The sequence below is a fragment of the Staurois parvus genome, unplaced genomic scaffold (assembly GCF_062004578.1).
Source record: "Staurois parvus isolate SC_StPar_1 unplaced genomic scaffold, SC_StPar_1.0 ptg001719l, whole genome shotgun sequence".
Lineage (NCBI taxonomy): Eukaryota > Metazoa > Chordata > Amphibia > Anura > Ranidae > Staurois > Staurois parvus.
Window position 1 is genome coordinate 691,523 of NW_028319515.1, and position 23,549 is coordinate 715,071.

The window sequence follows — 23,549 nt, forward strand, 5'->3', positions numbered from 1 at the left end:
CTCTGTAGTCACAACAGTATGACAGGTAAAGAGCATATACAATTGTACATGTGGAATATATCAGTAAGAGTCGTCATGCAGCCTCAGCAGCCATTTTTGGTAAAACAACACTTAAACATCTGTAACAAAAATGTAAAATAAGAGAAGAGCATTAAAAGAAACTTCTGGGTTCATAGAATTAGGACAAGTACCCTTGGGATGCAAATACAGAGTGCAGTGGTCTCTACATCCAAAACCATCTAGGCCGGAGGGGGGGCCAGATCTGTTGGATTGGGGTACAGCCACTTGAAGACCATCTAATGTTCGTGAAAGGTCGGCAGTTTCAAGTGGTATACCAGGATGATCCCTGCGGCAACAGCCATCATCCCCATATTGTTTTTTTCAGGAGGCGATCGGCTTGTTTGTAATAGCCATCAAAGCGGCTACAGGAGAAGGGAGGGGTCGCTCCCATCAGTGCCTCTCTGTCCGACCGGAGAACCCAGAACTGATGTCAGCAGGTTTTCCACAGAGCTCAGGGTGGACCGTATGGTTACCACAGAGCCTATGGAGGACCGTCCCACTGGAGAAGCCAGAACTGATGCCAGTAGGCTTACCACAGAGCCATGGTGGACCGTAAGGTTACACAGAACCCATGGAGGACCGTCCCACAGAAGAACCCATGAACTGATGACAGCAGGTTTTCCACAGAGCTCAGGGTGGACCGTATGGTTACCACAGAGCCTATGGAGGACCGTCCCACTGGAGAAGCCAGAACTGATGCCAGTAGGCTTACCACAGAGCCCATGGTGGACCGTAAGGTTACCACAGAACCCATGGAGGACCGTCCCACAGAAGAACCCATGAACTGATGACAGCAGGCTTACCACAGAGCTCATGGAGGACCATAAGGTCACCGATGAGCTCTATGGTATGAGAAACCGACGCAACGTGTGTTGTCATCACTTCCGGTTTCCCCAGATCAGGGGCAGACTGACAACTCATGGGGCCCTCCGGGCAATAAGGGATCATGGGGCCCTGTGTCTTTGCCCTTGCCCCTGCCCTAGATGTAAACACGGTAAAGCATGTGATCAGACTGATCTTGGTGTCATCGGATACTTTTAGGACAGAGGAGACATCTGCCCTAAAAGCTATTCGTGTGCCCAGTACGCGCGACCATTACAGTACGGTTTTGCATGACCGCGCAATAGTCATTCAAAGTGCAAAAGCGCTGAAAGCTGAAAATTGTCCTGGGCAGGAAGGGGTGAAAGTGCACGGTATGGAAGTGGTTGCAACCTCCTGCCAGGAAAGAAAAAAGCAATGCAATGAAATGGGCCACAAGCTGGGCTTTGAGTACACAGCAGTTAGAGAAGTTTCTATATAAACCCTTGTGTTCGTATATCTGCATTTCTATTTCTATGACACTTATAATCACTTTCAAATCTGCTCTGACAATAAAATGTTGTGTTTTCTCCATTTTGTAGGACCATGAAGTATATCAGAGTCCAGGAGAAGAAGGTAACGGACATCAATAGGTGAAACTGTAATAAATAAATTGTTTCATGTATATTGTTCTCAGAACAACCAATCACACCATCTCATATTTCTAGAACAATTTAGATGATCATTGGGTGTAGTGGGATATCTGTAGCTCCACTTGCTGCCTTAGTTTGTCAGGAAAGGCCTTGGCAAGTTGTAGTGCCCCTCTAGTTAGCCAGGGAGCTAGGTAGGTTTTAGATAGAGGTTGAGTGGCAGCCTGAGATGAGTAAACCAGGTTAACTTAGGTCAGGGCTGTGGGCTCTGCAGGTCAGTTCCCTGATACCTCCCCCTGCTCTAGAGGCTTGAGACATTTTTAGAAGGCAACGGTTGGAGGTGAGGAGGGGCTGATCTGCATACTCAAAGGGACTCTGACATCCCCAAGCAGGAGGGTTGGCATAGGGTCAGGGTAGCTCTTCAGTATGAGAGAGCCTCATCAGGAAGTGGTCAGTGTCCAGTAGAAGATGGAGTGAGCTGGAGTGTGAAGTCCTGGGAGGGTGCCCTGAGAGAGGACATCTTGTGGAGCAGGGAAGGAGCTAGCCCAGTGTAAGGCCTGAAGGCAGCCACCAAACCCATCACGCTCACAGGAGAGGACTGAGGGAGTAATCCTACACCCCCTGGGCCAGATTAGGTTAGAGGGCAGTCAGGTGACCAACCCAACTGGCTCCTCATCTGGGACTGCTTTATTAAAGTGGCAGCTTCTGGACCCCCTTGCCCAGGGCTTCACCCAGTACAGATAGATTAGGTGAGGATTCCTTTGTGGTCTGGGGTGGTGCACCAGGAGAGACTGGAGAGCTCTCCAAGAAGAGTTTGCTGTAAAGAGACTTGTACTGAATTGCTAAGGAGTTGTCCTCAGTTGCAGTTCCCCTGGGCATCCCATACAACCCAACCCTATCCAAGTTCACACCAATCAGGAATTTGGTATTATTTTGCTCATGTGGGGGCAGAGATTCCACCAATGCTAGTCAAGGATGCAAACACTGCAAGTCATCTCAAATTATTTAAAACAAAAGCAGAAAAAAATGGACATATGAGCTTTTGTCACTATGGACAGTCCTTCGTTCACCATACAAATACAGACTGTACAGCCCAAGTTCTTATAGTCCCAGAAGCTGTAGGCTCAATGCACAAGGCTAATATCTGTCTGGCTGTTCTGTGCGCAAAACATCCTTCTCTTTATCTTCCCCCTCCATCCCTGGAACCTTAATTTCATCCTTTAATCATGTGTCCTAATGCTGGAGGAAACGTAGTTTAAGCAGTTGTCAGATGGTGATGATCTGACTCTCATGATATCTCACACACAGGCCTACAAACGTCCTACTAGTGTGCGCCATTTCAGAATTTCAGGGTCCGCCAACACTGGGCCTATTTCTTGGTAATCAGTGGGGAGCAATGATACTGTACATTGGCTTGAACAGTATTGAGAGCCAGCTTTGCTGAGACCTGGGACCTCCTAGATCAGTGGTCGGCAAGCCGCGGCTCGCGAGCCACATGCGGCTCTTTACACACGTTAATGCGGCTCTTCTGTGTGCCGGGCGCCCGCTCCCCTCCCTCCCTCCTCTCGGGCGGCCGCCCCAAAAGTCAGGACTCTGCAGCTAGCCCGGCGGACCTTTTAATCCGGCCCGCGGAGCGTGGCAAACATTGGCTGTCAGGATGTAGGCGGGGCAGCATGACGAACTCCTCTCCTCTCACAGTCCGCCCTGAAGACCGGAACGGCGCGGGAACACGGCGAGAGGAACGCGCGGAGCAAAGGTAAGTGAATTGACACAATATGGGGAATGAATTACTATAGGGGGGATGAATTACTATAGGGGGGATGAATTACTATGGGGGATGAATTACTATGGGGGATGAATTACTATAGGGGGGATGAATTACTATGGAAGATGAATTACTATATGGGGGGTGAATTACTATATGGGGGATGAATTACTATATGGGGGATGAATTACTATGTGGGATGAATTACTATATGGGGGATGAATTACTATATGGGGGATGAATTACTATAGGGGGGATGAATTACTATGGGGGGATGAATTACTATGGGGGATGAATTACTATATGGGGGATGAATTACTGTGGGGGATGAATTACTATGGGGGATGAATTACTATATGGGGGATGAATTACTATGGGGGATGAATTACTATGGGGAATGAATTGAACTATATGGGGGATGAATTACTATATGGGGGATGAATTACTATATGGGGGATGAATTACTATATGGGGGATGAATTACTATATGGGGGATGAATTACTATGGGGGATGAATTACTATATGGGGGATGTATTTTCAGTTTTAAAAATGTGGCTCTCAAAATAAATTTCAATCGTGGTTTTGGCGAGATTTGGCTCAGTTGAAAAAAAAGGTTGCCCACCACTGGCCTAGATACCCAACACAATGCTAAGTGGGTGTCTGATCCTGAAGAAATGGTGCACACCCGCCCGGTCCTGTCACATACCCCGGCGGTCTGGGACTCGGTTAAATATCTGGCTGGGATGATTTCTTCGCATCTTCCATTGTTGCCACTGTTCAATTGCCCCCTCTTTCCTCCGGGACAAGAAAATCTGCAGGATTATCGGTGGTGACAGCAACATAACTTTACAATTGTTCATTCCCTATTAACCACAAGGGGGATCCAATCTTTCCAATCGCTTAAAGAATCTTATTTAGAATCGGAGAGGTTCCGATATTTACAGATTCACCATCTACTAGAGTCCTGACCCAAACCATGACTGGTCTATGTAACGGAACCGGATCCCGACTGCACTGGGGTATTTCTGTTAGACTCCCGCTTCCCCGTCCGAACACAGATCCACGGACACCACTCTTGAACGAAACCAGGAAATAGACGGCTTTATTTTAACACAGATACAAGATATAAACATTTAAGGGAACAACCCCCCTCCCTGCATATGGACACAGGGCGAGGCAAACCAAATCTAGCAACAAGAAACACATAAGCAGACACCCCCCACCAAGCCAATACACATAAACACATACATCCCATTATAGTTTGCTCCCAAGCAAGACACACAATAGAACAATGGGATGCAATCACATAACACCAAACAATCCAAAACTCCCACCTATCTCCTATACATGTCTACACAATATTAGGATATTTCACCCTGCACCCCTAACAGGCACAGGGTGACTTACACATAAGAGGGATATGGGGAGCTGAGACAGGGGTCCCCCGACCTCTCCAAAGTGAGCTGTGTTCCATGGGCCCCCCACCCAAAGTGACTCCCGTCACAGTCTACTCCCCAGAAGGCATCTGAATCCAGGTGCCATACTAACCCGATGACTAAGGGTCTGGTCTCCTTTAACCCCTCGCCTACAGGGCACTTCTACCCCCTTCCTGCCTACAGGGCACTTCTACCCCCTTCCCGCCTACTGGGCACTTCTACCCCCTTCCCGCCTACAGGACACTTCTACCCCCTTCCCGCCTACAGGACACTTCTACCCCCTTCCCGCCTACCGGGCACTTCTACCCCCTTCCCGCCTACCGGGCACTTCTACCCCCTTCCCGCCTACCGGGCACTTCTACCCCCTTCCCGCCTACCGGGCACTTCTACCCCTTCCCGCCTACCGGGCACGTCTACCCCCTTCCCGCCTACGGGCACGTCTACCCCCTTCCCGCCTACGGGGCACTTCTACCCCCTTCCCACCTACAGGGCACTTCTACCCCCTTCCCGCCTACCGGGCACTTCTACCCCCTTCCCGCCTACAGGGCACTTCTACCCCCTTCCCACCTACGGGGCACTTCTACCCCCTTCCTGCCTACCGGGCACTTCTACCCCCTTCCTGCCTACCGGACACTTCTACCCCCTTTCTGTCCAGGCCAATTTCCAGCTTTCAGCGCTGTCGCACTTTGAAAGACAATTGCGCGGTCATGCAACACTGTACCCATATGAAATTTTTATCATTTTTTTGAGACAGATAGAGCTTTCTTTTGGTGGTATTTCATCACCTCAGGGATTTTTATTTTTTCTTAAACAAACCAAAAACCACTGAAAATTTTGAAAAAAAAACCTTTTTTCTTAGTTTTTGTTATACAATTTTGTAAATAAGTGATTTTTCTCCTTCACTGATGTGCGCTAATGAGGCTGCAGTGATGGGCACTGATAGGCTGCACTGATGGACACTGATAGGTGGCACTGATGGGCACTGATGAGGAGGCACTGGTAGGTTGCACTGATGGGCATTGACAGGCATCACTGATGGGCACTGAAAGGCAGCACTGATGCATGACACTGATATATAGCACTGATAAGCGGCACTGACTGGCACTGATAGGCGGAACTGACTGGCATTGTTAGGCAGCACTGACTGTCACTGTTAGGTGGCACTGACTGGCACTGATGTGCACTGATAGGCAACACTGACTGGCACTGATAGGTGGCACTGATAGGCGGCACTGATGAGCACTGATAGGCGACACTGATAGGCGACACTGATTGGCAGCACTGATTGGCATTGATAGGTGGCACCGACTGGCACTGATGGGTGACATTGAAAGGCAGCTCAGATGGGCACTGATATGTGGCATTGATGTGCACTGATGGGCACTGGCATGTGGCACTGATGAGCACTGACCGCTGACACTGATGGACACTGACAGGTGGCACTTCTGGGGCCACACTGATCTTCAGTGCCCTGATGATCAGTGTACATGTCCCCTCCGCGGAATGCCAATTACCGGCTCTCCTCTCCTCTGTCAGCGTGACAGCTTGAGAGGAGAGAAATGCCGATAACTGGCATTTCTGTGTTTACATGTGATCAGCTGTGATTGGACACAGCTGATCACATGACCGAGCCGACATCTTCGGCTCTTTCCGTGATCCGCTGGGTCCGAGGGACACTCCCTGAGCCGCGCATGCGCAGTGAGAATGGAAGGACATCATATGACGTCCTATCAGAACGAGAGAACCACCTTGCGCCCGTCATTGGACTATAGGGCGGGCAGAAGGTAGCTAAATAACAGTCCATAATGGGTAATATAAATGTTCAGATGCCGGCCTACTGTTCTAGGTGGGAGCCAGACTTTGCGACCTCCAAACCTCCTGGAGAATGGGACAAGATATGGGAGGTGCTTCACAAATCTTCTCGGAATGTTCTGGCAATTGACAACCAATTTCCAGCTTATCTCAATGTAGGATTATATCGGCACGGCCTAAGAGGTGACAGCAAATCCACATAAAAAAGAAGAATTTTTATTATGTGAATACTTATAAAAACCTATGAAAAACACAGAGAAGCTCCCCATTGGACCTGGGGGCCCAAAACATCCTCATGAATATTAATTAGCTACTGGAAGGCAGCTCAATCACGTATGAGCAGTAGAGTGATGAAAGTCCACTGAAATATATCCTGTTCTTCCAGTGCCTAAAGGCCAATGCGTTTCGCCAGCATCTTGCTTCCTCAGGACCCAAATTAGTGATGAGGGAATAAACTGGGTCAAATAGTCATCAATTAATAACAATCATAGATATGGCATCCAGTTGTCATCAGCATTATTATATAAAGGATAATTGTTTTATACATGCTTACCTCATTAGATGCATATGGTGAATCATCCGGCAGCAAGTCTAGTGGTGGGCACAGGGGTTACACCCCCTTCTGAGAGAAAGACAATACAGGCGGGCAAACCCAAATCTAAACTGGATAATATTCCTGTGTCCAGCAAGATATTGGCTGCTGGATAAATACACAAGCCAATCACCATGGTGGATGACACGGGCTCACCCAAGGTGCAGGGTCTAGTGCACTAGTCGGTGTTCACCAGAGCTCCTGATGGTGGGGATGGGTTTTCCTTTGTGTTAGTATCAGGTTAAAGTCCTCAGGATTTCCCAATCAGGAGGTGAGCAAGTCGGGGTTCAGTTGCAGATATAACAGGTAGGGTTCAAGCAGAAGCGTGGTCAGTAAACAAGACGAAGGTGGGTAACAAGTGGTTTCAGGTTGGGTTCAAGCAGAAGCGTGGTCAGTAAACAAGACGAAGGTGGGTAACAAGTGGTTGCAGGTTGGGATCAAGCAGAAGCGTGGTCAGTAAACAAGACGAAGGTGGTTAACAAGTGGTTGCAGGTTGGGATCAAGCAAAAGCGTGGTCAGTAAACAAGACGAAGGTGGGTAACAAGTGGTTGCAGGTTGGGATCAAGCAGAAGCGTGGTCAGTAAACAAGACGAAGGTGGTTAACAAGTGGTTGCAGGTTGGGATCAAGCAGAAGCGTGGTCAGTAAACAAGACGAAGGTGGGTAACAAGTGGTTGCAGGTTGGGATCAAGCAGAAGCGTGGTCAGTAAACAAGACGAAGGTTGGTAACAAGTGGTTGCAGGTTGGGTTCAAGCAGAAGCGTGGTCAGTAAACAAAATGAAGGTGGGTAACAAGTGGTTGCAGGTTGGGTTCAAGCAGAAGCGTGGTCAGTAAACAAGACGAAGGTGGGTAACAAGTGGTTGCAGGTTGGGTTCAAGCAGAATCGTGGTCAGTAAACAAGACGAAGGTGGGTAACAAGTGGTTGCAGGTTGGGTTCAAGCAGAAGCATGGTCAGTAAACAAGACGAAGGTGGGTAACAAGTGGTTGCAGGTTGGGATCAAGCAGAAGCGTGGTCAAGAAATAAAGTAGCAAAGATACGGATGTTGGCAGGAGTGACAAAAACGAGACATTGGATGGAGAGAGTACAATCATCTGGAAAACAGGAAGTGCAGATTCATGGCTTAAATCAGGAAGTTCATGGGAAGAGGAAAGAGTTCAAGGTTCAAGAAAATAGTTAGCAATTCCGCCTGGCAATACTAGGGTCGTCGTTTCGAATCCCAACCATGGCACCACCTGCCTGGAGTTTGCATGTTCTCCCTGTGCCTGTGTGGGTTTCCTCCAGGTATTCCGGTTTCCTCCTACACTCCAAAGACATGCTTGGAGGTTAATTGGCTCCTGTCTAAATTGGCCCTAGTATGTGTACGTATGAATGTGAGTTAGGGACCTTAGATTGTACGCCCCTTGAGGGTTAGGGACTGATGTGGCTATACGATGTTTATGTAAAGCGCTGCGTAAATTGACAGCGCTATATAAGTACCTGTAATAAAATAATAAATAAATAAAACAGGGTTCAAGTCAGGATCATTCAAGGAACTGTCCAGGGAGCTGTCCAGCATCCCAGATGACTCAGCAAGAAGAGACATCGCTGGACACAGCGGAGGTTGCAGGTTCTGATCCGGATCCTGATAGGTATTCCCACACAGATCGAAGTTTCATACAGATAGTAAAAATGTTTTCCTCATCCAGGCATGCATGGTTGTATCAGGAAAGATGTGTTTGTAGGCACCTTCACAACCCTGGCAGACACTCCCTGGTTGAAGCTCCTTGGAGGGAACTCAGTTGCCCCTCCACAAACCAGCACCTACAGTGTTTGCCCCCACCAGGGGCGGACTGACAACGCATGTAGACCCCGGGCAATAGGGGATCATGGGGCCCCTGTGTCCTTGCCCAAACTCAAAAAAGCCTATGAAAAAGGTACCAGGGGCATCTCATGGGGCCCCCTACTGACCCCGGGCCCTCAGGCAGTGCCCGAGTTTCCGAATGGTCAGTCCGCCCCTGGCCCCCACCAATAGGCACAAATATGTAAGAATGCCAACTTGCATATTAGTAACGCTTTCCTTAGAACTATTGTTTCACATTAGGGTCATGAGGTCGTAATCCAAAGTTTGTAGGCCTTCCTAGCTGGTAACAGTCTCCACCAGGACTTGACATTGAAAAGGCGTTACGTGTTGGTAATTGTCACATTTTTTCTCTTTGACAGAGAAACCCACCAGAGAAGACGATGAGGTGACACAGGACCCACCATCCTCTCAGGTTCTTATTGAGAACCTCCAGGACAGCTGCACTCCGGAGATGTTAAACCTCCTGGTGGAGAATATCAGTGAGAAGATTGAAGAGACCGACTTTCACGTGGAGAGGATTCCGGAGATCCAGTCTGCTGTTGTCACCTTTACTTCTGAGAATGGTGAGATACCGGGTTCATTGAGCTCCTGGGAAACTTGGTGTTCGCGCTCCTCTCCGCCACCGAGAGGGTCTGTAGATCTCACCAGTGGGATGACCCAAGTGGATCACCACAATATGCTGTGAGCATCCTTTCCCCAGTTTTGCCAATATTCCAGAATACTAATTTATATCCAGCCAGTCTGGGATTTGCACCACCACTCCTCCCCAGCTCCGGGTCATTTAGGCCTACCTTTTGCTATTTCAGGGATCTCTTTTTAGCACATACCATGCAGTAGGGTACATGTAGGGTCGATGCACTTACATTACTTTTTATCCACTTTCATATCACAGTTTCTTCATTATTTCATTTTTTTCCCACAATTTATTTTTTAAATGATAATTTTCTCCTTTACTTGAAAATACTGGGATTGATCTATGGGAGTGTGAGTTCCTTTTTTCAGCTGGATACGGTTTTGTGATGTCTGAACTATTTGGGATCATGGAACCGTTTGGTTGGTGGATTCAGTTTGAACTGTTATTGTGTATTCTATGCGTAGGGGTAGTGGTGCACCGAAATGAACATTCTTGGACTCAAATCAAAAATTTAGGACACATTTGGCCGAAAACCGAAACCGAAATGGACAGTTTTTTATAAATATATATATATAAAACTGTATTCAACTTTTTAACCCCTTCCAGTCCGGACACTTTCCCTCCCTTCTAGTCCGGACATTTCCCCCCCCCCCTTCCAGTCCGGACACTTTCCCCCCCTTCCAGTCCGGACACTTTTCCCCCCTTCCTGTCCGGACCATTCCCCCCCTTCCAGTCCGGACACTTTCCCCCCCTTCCAGTCCGGACACTTCCCCCCCTTCCAGTCCGGACACTTTTCCCCCCTTCCTGTCCGGACCATTCCCCCCCCTCCAGTCCGGACACTTTCCCCCCCTTCCAGTCCGGACACTTTCCCCCCCTTCCTGTCCGGACCATTCCCCCCCTTCCAGTCCGGACGCTTTCCCCCCCTTCCAGTCCGGACGCTTTCCCCCCCTTCCAGTCCGGACGCTTTCCCCCCCTTCCAGTCCGGACGCTTCCCCCCCTTCCAGTCCGGACGCTTTCACCCCCTTCCAGTCCGGACGCTTTCCCCCCCTTCCAGTCCGGACGCTTTCCCCCCCTTCCAGTGCGGACACTTTCCCCCCTTCCAGTGCGGACACTTTCACCCCCTTCCAGTCCGGACACTTTCACCCCCTTCCAGTCCGGACACTTTCACCCCCTTCCAGTCCGGACACTTTTCCCCCCCTTCCAGTCCGGACACTTTCTCCCCCCCCCCCCCCCCTTCCAGTCCAGGCCCATTTTCAGCTTTCAGCGCTGTTGCACTTTGAATGACAATTGCGCGGTCATGCAACACTGTGCCCAGATGAATTTTTTTGCATTTTTTTTGAGACAGATAAAACTTTATTTTGGTTGTATTTATTCACTGCTGGGATTTTTTTTTTTTCTTCTATAGAAAAGAAAACATCCAAAAATTTTGAAAAAAAGTGTTTTTTTTATAAATGTTTGCAAATAAATAATATTTCATCATAAATCTCAGCCAAAATGTATTCAGTTATCTTTTTAGTAAAAAAAAAATAACCCAAATTAGTTTATATCCAAAAATTATAATTAAAAAAAAAAATTAAATTTTTTTTATATTATTATTTTTGTTTTGTTTTAACATACTGTCACCCTAGCAGTGTGGGGTCACCATGGTGACACTGTACTACTTGTGGGGGGTAATGAAGTTTTTTTTTTTTTTTTTTTTTTTTACACTGATTGCTTTTACACCCATAAAGGCTGTAAAAGCAATCATTTCTCTTTCTCCCTGTCTGCATTCCTGCAGCCATTGAGAAATACTGTGTGAGCTGTGATTGGAATGCATGTGAATAGCCCTGTACCATGTGATCTCTGTGATCATTCACAGATTTCACATGTAGTAAGCAATGTCAGAAGTGACATGTTGCTTACTACTCTGCATGTGATTACTGATTGGCCAATCAGTGATTGGCAAACTGCATTGATGCAAACCAGGCCTGAAATGCACTGAAAACGCATCATAAATGCACACGGGACGTGTTTTGCATTTTTAATCTGCCCAGCAACAAGATTGACAAGAAAAAACATCAAAAAAGGTGTGAAAACCATGCGTGCCAAAAAATGCAAAATGCACAGAAAATGGACAAACCGCATACTGCATTGGTGCGAACCAGGCCTGAAATGCATCAAAAATGCACACGTGTTGCGGTTTGCATTTTTAATCTGCCCTGCAACAAGACGGACAAAAAAAATTTGAAAAAGCGAGAAAAACATGCGTGCAAAAAATGCAAATACGCACTGCAAAATGGACAAAACACAAATTGCACTGGTGCAAACCAGGCCTAAAATGCACTGAAAATGCATAAAAAATGCACATGGGATGCGTTATGCATTTTTAATATGCCCAGCAACGAGATGGACAAAAAAAACCCATCAAAGAGAGTGCAAAAAATGCAAAACACACCGCAAGACAGAGACACCGGAAACTGCATTGGTGCATTTTGCAGATTTAATCTGCCCAGCAACAAGATGGACAAGAAAAAAAAGTGTGAAAAACATGCGTGCAAAAAATGCAAAACGCACTGCAAAATGAACAAACTGCATTAGTGCGAACCAGGCCTGAAATGCATTGAAGATGCATCAAAAATGCACATGAGATGTGTTTTGCCTTTTTAATCTTCCCAGCAACAAGATGGACAAAAAAAGTATCAAAAAACGAGTGCAAAAACATGCAAAACGGACAAACCGCAAACTGCATTGGTGTGACCAGACCTGAAATGCAATTGAAAACCCATCAAAAATGCAGACGTGTTGCGTTTTGATGTGGGTTTTTTTAGTCACATGACCTATGAAAAATGCACCCTAAATGTGGAAAGATGGAGATTTCATGGTAAGATCGTGAATCGCAGCAAAATCACAGATAAAATTGCGCATTTACGGCGGCCATTATCAGCACCCTGTTTTCCTATTGGCACTATTTTCAGGTCGATACATTTCATCCTCCGACATATTGGTGCTTCCCTATGAAGGGGTGTTACATGTTGGGGTACCGGGCCATTTTGTTGATAAAGCTTCATTCACGTGGCCGTAATTCTGCAGGCGGTGACCAGTTGCAGTCACAAATCCTGTAGGCAGGTGCAGTTCGCAGTCTCCATTGGAGTTGGCGCTCTTCCGTAATGGCAATGCAGCTGCATTAGAAAGTCACGAGAAACTTTGTTTCTCTATCGTTTCCTCTGTCCCCTGGAGCAGTGGTCTGGTTGGACACGTTGGATCCAGGTGACCCCGGTGGCCATCTTCGGTCACGCAGAGTCTTTTTAAGTCCCTGCCCCCCAGGTTTTGGCATGCTTTATGCAATTGGCTAGCGTAAGGACAGGATGCCCATCTGTCGGGGACAGGACTAGCAACAAGAAGAGCCTCCGGTAGAGTAGGGCCAACGTCTACCTCTTCATGAAGCTCCTCTTTTGTTTGGACTGGCCTGGTCGCATTCCGCTCCTCGTGACAGGCGATGTCAACCGCTGACTCTGCTCTGAACTGGTGTAGGTGTTCTATTTGGGCGAGGTCCCCTGTGGGCCTGTTAACAAGTTCAAAGCAGGGGCGGACTGACAATTCATGGGGCCCCCGGGCAATAGGGGATCATGGGGCCCCTGTGTCCTTGCCCAGACTCAAAGCACACCCAAAAAAGCTTATAAAAAAGGGGCATTTCATGGCCCTTGGGCAGTGCCCAGTGCTCGAATGGTCAGTCCGCCCCTGGTTCAAAGCATCATTAATTGGCAAATTGGGACTCTGTGTGCTTTCTGCTGCCACACCAACAAAGCGAAGAGCGCCACCTCCGATGGAGATTGCACCTACCTGCAGGCTCTCTGACTGCGACTGTCTGCAAACACCTGTGATCCCTGCCTGTAGAGACACTCTGCTTTGTACGGCCGTAACCAACAGCACGAATGAAGCCTAAAATCATTACAGAGGTTCGATCCCTTCCCCACTCTACCCGCAGCAGAAAACCAAAAAAAAGTCACTGGAGCTCCGCTTGATGTCTTTGGATATTCCTCCTTGTAACATAAACATAAGGTTTGGGTAGTTGAGATGTGATCAGTAGAAATATGTTGTAGATTTAGTTTCATTCCATGTTATTAAAGGTGTGTTCAGAATTCAGTCAGAGACATATGTTCACCAATTAGCTTCTGAAAGGACAGAGCAGCTTCTAAGCTGGAGGTGACACCTAGATGCCAATAAGACTTTGCCACCTATGTAGTCAGACTTTGTCACCTTCTGGAAGTTTAAAAGAGAAGCTCCAGCCATTTCCGCTTCGTGACCCAGCAGGAGACCAGGAGTGGCTCCGACCTGTCTGCCAAGCCATGAATTAGATACCCAGGTCAAAGGAAAATATTTAATCTCTCATGAAAGCTAAAATATTAGTTGCAGAGAGATGAAAATACTTCCTTCTGATTGGACACACTGTAGGCTACATCTGCATGTAAAACTGTATTTGTAGCCTCTGTGGAATCCCAGAGAAACGCAGAAAATGGTTATATGGCGCCTGATTGCGACAGCTGAACAGCGATTGGTACTGTCGCGATCGGACTGATGCACTGGTGTCGGAAATTCTATCCCTGATTCAAACCGTTCCTAGTCCAATCGACTTTGGGCACTTCAGTACCCAGAACATCCTGTGGGCTGGTACAGGAACACCCCCAGGGTTGATTGGCCAAGGACTAATATCCATCCTACGTCCATATATCAATAAATTGAGGACCCTGATTATATATATTCAGACTAAGTCCCCCTCATTCCCTCACAACCCCAAATCACAGCCGGACATGCGCACCTTGGTTAGCTAGTCACTGTGGGCGTGTACGTGTGGGTTGGATCCGTGACACTCCTGTGTAGACATTTCTTCATGAGCTGATTGTGACTTGTCTTCTTGCAGATGTTCCGGATTTCATTGGAAGGTTTTCTGGAAGTCCGAGAATCAAACAACAAAAACTGAGAGCCAAATGTCTGGAGAACACCAGAAGTGTCAGGGTGGAGGGTCTCCCGGTCAACACAGCAGAGGACTACCTAGAACTTTACTTTGAGAGTGCAAAGCACGGAGGTGGACCGATAGAGCAGAAGGAGATGTTACTGGAAGAAGGTGCCGCCATCATTACATTCTCCAGTGCTGAAGGTAACAGGTTTCGGTCTGTATGTTTTGTGTTTGAGGATAAATATTGGTCAGAGTCACAGACTGGAACCTCAGCAAAAATATTTTTTCAATTATGGCGGGATTAAAGAAGAGTTTGAACCATTGTCAGGTCTGACTATGGCAGGTAGTTCCTCCAGAGGTTGTTAGGGGTTCCTTGAGCAATTCCTGCCTCTCAGATAAGTTTCCACTGACACCAGTGATCTTTTTAGCTATCTGTAAGGGGATCATTCTTTTCCCACTGACCACCAATGTACGGAGCATTCTTCTCACTGACCCCCAATGTAAGGGACATTCTTCTCACTGACCCCCAATGTAAGGGACATTCTCCCCACTGACCCCCAATGTAAGGGACATTCTTCTCACTGACCCCCAATGTAAGGGACATTCTTCCCACTGACCCCCAATGTGAGGGACATTCTTCCCACTGACCCCCAATGTGAGGGACATTCTTCCCACCGACCCCCAATGTAAGGGACATTCTTCCCACCGACCCCCAATGTAAGGGACATTCTTCCCACTGACCCCCAATGTAAGGGACATTCTTCCCACTGACCCCCAATGTAAGGGACATTCTTCCCACTGACCACCAATGTGAGGGACATTCTTCCCACCGACCCCCAATGTGAGGGACATTCTTCCCACTGACCCCCAATGTGAGGGACATTCTTCCCACCGACCCCCAATGTAAGGGACATTCTTCCCACCGACAAATCCGGCACATGTGCAGTTGACGGGGAAACCCAAAACTCATGGGTTCCAGTAACATTTTGACTGCTGAAGCCGGATTGAAAAGTAGATGTTTATTATACAAGCATGTAGCTAGACCTCCATGCAGGGAGAGCAGAACAATACATGGTGTTGGATTCAAAGTTTTGCTCTATCTTACTAAGGTTTTCTAATACAATTTATATGCTCTACAGTGGGTGGTAACTAGCTATCTGATCTTTCTTTGAAGAGTCATCTGTATCTTTGGTGTAACTCATTGAGATGCGAATAGTTAACACATGTTATTGTTACTTCCAGTGTCCTTTGTTGTTTAACAGATCTTCAAAGGCTGTGACAATAGTCTTGTAGACAATAGGTGGTGTGAACTGGAAGTAGAAAATGTTGAGCCAGCAGGAGAGAACATGAGGTGTGAAACTGTTGTTTCTCATACAGAAACAAGGAAATAAAATAAATAGGTTGTTAGGCCATCTAATTCAATAAATGGCTGCTCCATTTTCCCTTACAATCCCTCCTCTTGGACATCATATTGTCCAAACAATTATCCCTTCATAAAAAGAAATTTGAGAAACATTTTTACTTTACAATTCCTCCCCTCCTTTAAATTCTCATACATCTCACTTTGTTTGCCTAATATTTCTTTCTAGTTCATATTTCTCCTGATATATATATATCCAATTTACTTCTGCAGAAAAATCTAATTTTGCTTCACAAAGGCTGAAAAATGCAAAACATTAAACAAAAATTAAAAATCAAAAAGTCTAAAAAAACTGTGTGTTGGGCTAACTGTTTATGAACGCCAAGTCTGCAGTTGATTCCTCCAATGTATCCCTGACAGCTAGTCCTCCATAAGACTGTACTGCAACACCTAAGAACTCGTACAATGTTCATACATAATATTTTCTTCAGGACCATCGCAGTCCACATGACAAGAAACTTCCGGTAGGTGTGCAGATCTGCTGCAATTATAGCAAATTGAGCTTTGACTTCTATTCATGGACAGCTGAAATGATAAGTGGAAATGTTCTTCAGATACTCAAAAGTTTTGAAACCACTTTTCTCCATCACTGTTGTTTGTGGCTGATGTCAAGAAGTCCAGGAATAAGGGAGGATATTTTTGAAGATGGCGTCATTCAGATTGCTAGTCCAACATTAGGTATTTAACAAAAATGCCCATGAAGCCATGGCATTTTTATTTTTCTGCCGAAGTAAATCTGTGTTATAGAGACAATAAGACCTAGAAAAAAAAGAAATACATCTTAATATGAGGAGAAACCACTCTCACTTTGTATAATGTGTTACTCAGTCGTCATCTTAAAAAGGGCCTATCATGTATGGCTGGGATCAGTGACCTTACAGTTGACCAGGAACATGTAAATACAGAGACAGGAGACTTGGAGAGCACAGAATACAGGACTTAGAAGGATGGCAGGAGGACAGTTCAGCACTGGGGTACTGGTTTTAAAGTCAAGCAGGACACAAAATGCTAGTAAGAAACACTTGTAGCACTGGGGATCAGGGCTCACAGGGAATGCAGGCACACAGGATACAGCTGATATATCAAGGAGTCTAAGAACGGAAGGATACCCAACAGTATCATCTGGGGAGAACACAGCATGTCCGCACATGTAACAAGGGCGAGGGCCCTTGTAAGGGCCGAGGCGCAGAGTCTAAGGAACTGCCTTGTCTTCTCCAGAGCTCTTGAAGGTAGAGATGGGTTTGCTGCAGACAGTCCCCAGGTTGCGGTCCTCGTACTCACCCAGGCAGGAAGCTACTGGGAATTACTAACTGATAAATAAGAACCCCTTGCAGTGATGAGGCACAGGGATCACTGGACAGTAGGGAGCTCAGTTCAAGCTGACATGCATAGAAACACACAGACACTGGGAACAGAAAACTAGGAGTAGGTAGTAAAGCAAGCAAACAAACAGGGGTCTCTAAGAGCAGATAGAGATGTACGGTGACACCAAACAGGAAACAGGATTGAAACACATTCGGAGACACAGAGACAATCTTCTAGGACCTTTAAGGTGTAAAGCCTGAGGCAATGAGCCACATTAGAATGAGAAGAGATGGCCTGGCTGGGTTCATTAAATAATCAGCAGGAGGTTAAGCAGCCTTAAACACAAGTCCTGTGGGACAATAGGCAACAGCAGAACCTTATAATTTAAAGTCATGGAACTACATGTACCAGCATACCTGTTGCTCTTTGGAAATAGAGGAGACAGATCTGAAGAAAAGCTGAAGACCCTGACAATATCTAACTAAGCTTAACAATCAATATAGTAACACTAACACACATTAATTATATTTCTTAGAGATGAGCGAAGAAATGAAAAATTCGATTCGACTGATTCGGCGAATTCGTGGACAATATTCGATTCGAGTCGAATAAATTCGCTGTGAATTTAACTTAAAAAAGGGTGTTTCTAGGCTTCAGAGAGACTTAATATTAGTGCAGAACACTGTACCTTTAATTTAAATGCCCTTGGAGTCTGCTGGGGAAGAGAAATAATACTGTCAGTCAGTATGACATGCAGATGAGTGCCGTCGATCTTAGAATCACCGCACACTTCACTCATTTGGGCAGTCACGGGGCCAAAACCAGAGTGTGGAGCCACAGTGTGGCGGTGGAGGCAGCAGCAATGGGAGGCCATACAGCACCCTATGACAAAAATGGAAACCACCAGCAGTGTGAGGAGACCTGAAAGTGGCACATGGCAGAGTGTGGCGATAGAGACAGCAGCAATGGGAGGCCGTACAGGGACCCATGACACACTCTGGACCTGGCAGCAGCATGAGGAGGCGGTACAGGGGCCCATGACAGATTACGGGCCTGGCAGCAGCATGAGGAGTCGGTACAGGGGCCCATGGCAGATTACGGGCCTGGCAGCAGCAATGGGAGGCCGTACAGGGACCCATGACACACTCTGGACCTGGCAGCAGCATGGGGAGGCGGTACAGGGGCCCATGACAGATTACGGGCCTGGCAGCAGCATGAGGAGTCGGTACGGGGGCCCATGACACACTCTGGACCTGGCAGCAGCATGAGGAGGCGGTACAGGGGCGCATGACAGATTACGAGCCTGGCAGCAGCAACTTGGACAGGAGGACGTTCAGCTTCTGCACCGTCGGGTGCGTGCTCGCAAACTGTTGTCTCTTGGAAACGGATTCCAAGAAAGACTGCTGACGGAATCCGTGAAGAGGAGTAGCAGGAGAAGGAGCATCTGAACGAGCGGAATATGCCAACAAGCGACAACAGTGGCCCATGACAGATTACGGGCCTGGCAGCAGCATGAGGAGTCGGTACGGGGGCCCATGGCAGATTACGGGCCTGGCAGCAGCTATGGGAGGCCCGTAATCTGCCAGCACCCTATGACAAAAAATGGAACCCACCAGCAGTGTGAGGAGACCTGAAAGTGGCACATGGCAGAGTGTGGCGATGGAGACAGCAGCAATGGGAGGCCGTACAGGGACCCATGAGAGACTCTGGACCTGGCAGCAGCATGAGGAGGCGGTATAGGGGCCCATGGCAGATTAGGGGCCTGGCAGCAGCTATGGGAGGCCCGTAATCTGCCAGCACCCTATGACAAAAAATGGAACACACCAGCAGTGTGAGGAGACCTGAAAGTGGCACATGGCAGAGTGTGGCGATGGAGGCAGCAGCAATGGGAGGCCGTACAGGGACCCATGAGAGACTCTGGACTTGGCAGCAGCATGAGGAGGCGGTATAGGGGCCCATGGCAGATTAGGGGCCTGGCAGCAGCTATGGGAGGCCCGTAATCTGCCAGCACCCTATGACAAAAAATGGAACACACCAGCAGTGTGAGGAGACCTGAAAGTGGCACATGTTTGGGGCATGATTCATGGCGGATTTAGTCAGTTGTGTCAGGAACTGGTGGTTTGAAATCCAGACTAATCCACGCCTGATTCATTTTCACAAACGTCAGTCTCTCCACACTTTGGGTGGACAGTCGTGTCCTCCGCGGAGTTGCAATACCTCCTGCCGCACTAAACACGCGCTCCGATGCCACGCTACTGGCCGGGCATGACAGCCTTTCAAGGGCAAATTCAGCTAGTTGGGGCCAAAGGTCAAGTTTCGTTGCCCAGTAGTCAAGGGGATTGTCTACCTCGGTTGGCAGGGTGCTGTCCAAGTAGGCCTAAGCCTGTTGTTTGAGGTCCTGCTCCAGGTCCACCTGATGCTGCTGCTGCTGCTGCGGCTGGTTAGTAGTTTCCTCACTGCGCTGGTGAAGAAAGCTACTCATCATCGACTGCAGACTGAGGCAGCCGCTGCTGGTGGAGCTGCCACTGCTCCTACCACCCCACCCCTCCCCTGCTGCCATGGCAGCGGAACACGAGCGCACAGGGCCCACAGTGTCTGAGGATGGACGTTGGCGCAGACAGGCAGAGACCAGCTGACTACATAGGTGTTTTTTATAGTACGTTATTTTGGCCTCCCTCTCAGCAGGTGTGAAAAAGGCCACCATTTTTGAACGGTAGCGAGGGTCCAACAAGGTGGACAGCCAAAAGTCATCCCTCTGTCTGATGGTTATTATTCGGCTGTCGCTACGCAAGCAACCGAGCATGCTATGGGCCATTTGTGCCAAGGAATGCGAGGGACTCCCTGCCTCCATCTCCACAGCATACTGCCACGGTGCGTCTAGGTCCTCTGTCTCCTCTTCCTCCTCCTCTACCAGATGCTCCTGCTCCTCCACTCCTGTCCGCTGAGTGGAAAAACCACCCATTTCACTCAATAATTCCTGAGCACCAATGTCCTCCTCTACCTCCTCCTCTTCTTCCAGTCCTGCCCCCACAGGGGCCATGTGGCGTTGAGATCTGTGCGCCACGTCTACCGCACCCTGACCAGCCATTGTTAACAGCATTTGTTCCAGGACGTGCAACAGAGGAATGACGTCGTTCATCCCATAGTCCTGCCGACTCACGAATAGCGTGGCCTCCTCAAAGGGCCTGAGCAAGCGCAGGTGTCACGCATGAGCTGCCAATGGCTGACATCTAAGTTACACAGGGAGTACCTTTATCTGCTTTTAACATCAGGAAATCTGTGATGGCCTTTTGCTGTTCGTAAAGGCGGTCTAACATATGTAGGGTTGAATTCCACCTTGTTGCAACGTCACAGCATGAGGAGTCGGTATAGGGGCCCATGGCAGATTAGGGGCCTGGCAGCAGTTATGGGAGGCCCATAATCTGCCAGCACCCTATGACAAAAAATGGAACACACCAGCAGTGTGAGGAGACCTGAAAGTGGCACATGGCAGAGTGTGGCGATGGAGACAGCAGCAATGGGAGGCCGTACAGGGACCCATGAGAGACTCTGGACCTGGCAGCAGCATGAGGAGGCGGTATATAGGGGCCTACGGCAGATTAGGGGCCTGGCAGCAGCTATAGGAGGCCCGTAATCTGCCAGCACCCTATGTCAAAAAATTCAACACACCAGCAGTGTGTGAGGAGACCTGAAAGTGGCACATGGCAGAGTGTGGCGATGGAGACAGCAGCAATGGGAGGCCGTACAGGGACCATGACAGACTCTGGACTTGGCAGCAGCATGAGGAGGCGGTATATAGGGGCCCATGGCAGATTAGGGGCCTGGCAGCAGCTATGTGAGGCCCGTTATCTTGCAGCACCCTATGTCAAAAAATTTAACACACCAGCAGTGTGAAGAGACCTGAAAGTGGCACATGGCAGCAGAGTGTGGCGATGGAGACAGCAGCAATGGGAGGCCGTACAGGGACCCATGAGAGACTCTGGACCTGGCAGCAGCAGGAGGAGGCGGTATATAGGGGCCCATGGCAGATTAGGGGCCTGGCAGCAGCTATGTGAGGCCCGTAATCTGCCTGCACCCTATGTCAAAAAATTTAACACACCAGCAGTGTGAAGAGACCTGAAAGTGGCACATGGCAGCAGAGTGTGGCGATGGAGACAGCAGCAATGGGAGGCCGTACAGGGACCATGACAGACTCTGGACTTGGCAGCAGCATGAGGAGGCGGTATATAGGGGCCCATGGCAGATTAGGGGCCTGGCAGCAGCTATGTGAGGCCCGTAATCTGCCTGCACCCTATGTCAAAAAATTTAACACACCAGCAGTGTGAAGAGACCTGAAAGTGGCACATGGCAGCAGAGTGTGGCGATGGAGACAGCAGCAATGGGAGGCCGTACAGGGACCATGACAGACTCTGGACTTGGCAGCAGCATGAGGAGGCGGTATATAGGGGCCCATGGCAGATTAGGGGCCTGGCAGCAGCTATGTGAGGCCCGTAATCTGCCTGCACCCTATGTCAAAAAATTTAACACACCAGCAGTGTGAAGAGACCTGAAAGTGGCACATGGCAGCAGAGTGTGGCGATGGAGACAGCAGCAATGGGAGGCCGTACAGGGACCATGACAGACTCTGGACTTGGCAGCAGCATGAGGAGGCGGTATATAGGGGCCCATGGCAGATTAGGGGCCTGGCAGCAGCTATGTGAGGCCCGTTATCTTGCAGCACCCTATGTCAAAAAATTTAACACACCAGCAGTGTGAAGAGACCTGAAAGTGGCACATGGCAGCAGAGTGTGGCGATGGAGACAGCAGCAATGGGAGGCCGTACAGGGACCCATGAGAGACTCTGGACCTGGCAGCAGCAGGAGGAGGCGGTATATAGGGGCCCATGGCAGATTAGGGGCCTGGCAGCAGCTATGTGAGGCCCGTAATCTGCCTGCACCCTATGTCAAAAAATTTAACACACCAGCAGTGTGAAGAGACCTGAAAGTGGCACATGGCAGCAGAGTGTGGCGATGGAGACAGCAGCAATGGGAGGCCGTACAGGGACCATGACAGACTCTGGACTTGGCAGCAGCATGAGGAGGCGGTATATAGGGGCCCATGGCAGATTAGGGGCCTGGCAGCAGCTATGTGAGGCCCGTTATCTTGCAGCACCCTATGTCAAAAAATTTAACACACCAGCAGTGTGAAGAGACCTGAAAGTGGCACATGGCAGCAGAGTGTGGCGATGGAGACAGCAGCAATGGGAGGCCGTACAGGGACCCATGAGAGACTCTGGACCTGGCAGCAGCAGGAGGAGGTGGTATATAGGGGCCCATGGCAGATTAGGGGCCTGGCAGCAGCTATGTGAGGCCCGTAATCTGCCTGCACCCTATGTCAAAAAATTTAACACACCAGCAGTGTGAAGAGACCTGAAAGTGGCACATGGCAGCAGAGTGTGGCGATGGAGACAGCAGCAATGGGAGGCCGTACAGGGACCCATGAGAGACTCTGGACCTGGCAGCAGCAGGAGGAGGCGGTATATAGGGGCCCATGGCAGATTAGGGGCCTGGCAGCAGCTATGTGAGGCCCGTAATCTGCCTGCACCCTATGTCAAAAAATTTAACACACCAGCAGTGTGAAGAGACCTGAAAGTGGCACATGGCAGCAGAGTGTGGCGATGGAGACAGCAGCAATGGGAGGCCGTACAGGGACCATGACAGACTCTGGACTTGGCAGCAGCATGAGGAGGCGGTATATAGGGGCCCATGGCAGATTAGGGGCCTGGCAGCAGCTATGTGAGGCCCGTTATCTTGCAGCACCCTATGTCAAAAAATTTAACACACCAGCAGTGTGAAGAGACCTGAAAGTGGCACATGGCAGCAGAGTGTGGCGATGGAGACAGCAGCAATGGGAGGCCGTACAGGGACCATGAGAGACTCTGGACCTGGCAGCAGCATGAGGAGGCGGTATATAGGGGCCCATGGCAGATTAGGGGCCTGGCAGCAGCTATGTGAGGCCCGTTATCTTGCAGCACCCTATGTCAAAAAATTTTACACACCAGCAGTGTGAAGAGACCTGAAAGTGGCACATGGCAGCAGAGTGTGGCGATGGAGACAGCAGCAATGGGAGGCCGTACAGGGACCCATGAGAGACTCTGGACCTGGCAGCAGCAGGAGGAGGCGGTATATAGGGGCCCATGGCAGATTAGGGGCCTGGCAGCAGCTATGTGAGGCCCGTAATCTGCCTGCACCCTATGTCAAAAAATTTAACACACCAGCAGTGTGAAGAGACCTGAAAGTGGCACATGGCAGCAGAGTGTGGCGAT

General features: G+C 48.8%; 1 protein-coding gene across 1 annotated transcript in view; it reads left to right on the forward strand.

The window, feature by feature from the left end:
- Nucleotides 1–1,466: 1,466 nt before the first annotated feature.
- LOC149434657 (protein mono-ADP-ribosyltransferase PARP14-like) overlaps nucleotides 1,467–23,549 on the forward strand; it is a gene marked incomplete at its 3' end in the record, with an annotated part of 58,389 nt that continues 36,306 nt past the window's right edge. Inside the window, exons 1-3 of the mRNA XM_089663556.1 lie at nucleotides 1,467–1,494; nucleotides 9,313–9,516; nucleotides 14,485–14,721. Of these exons, the coding sequence (XP_089519682.1) occupies nucleotides 9,405–9,516; nucleotides 14,485–14,721 (349 nt within the window). The remainder of the gene's footprint in view (nucleotides 1,495–9,312; nucleotides 9,517–14,484; nucleotides 14,722–23,549) is intronic.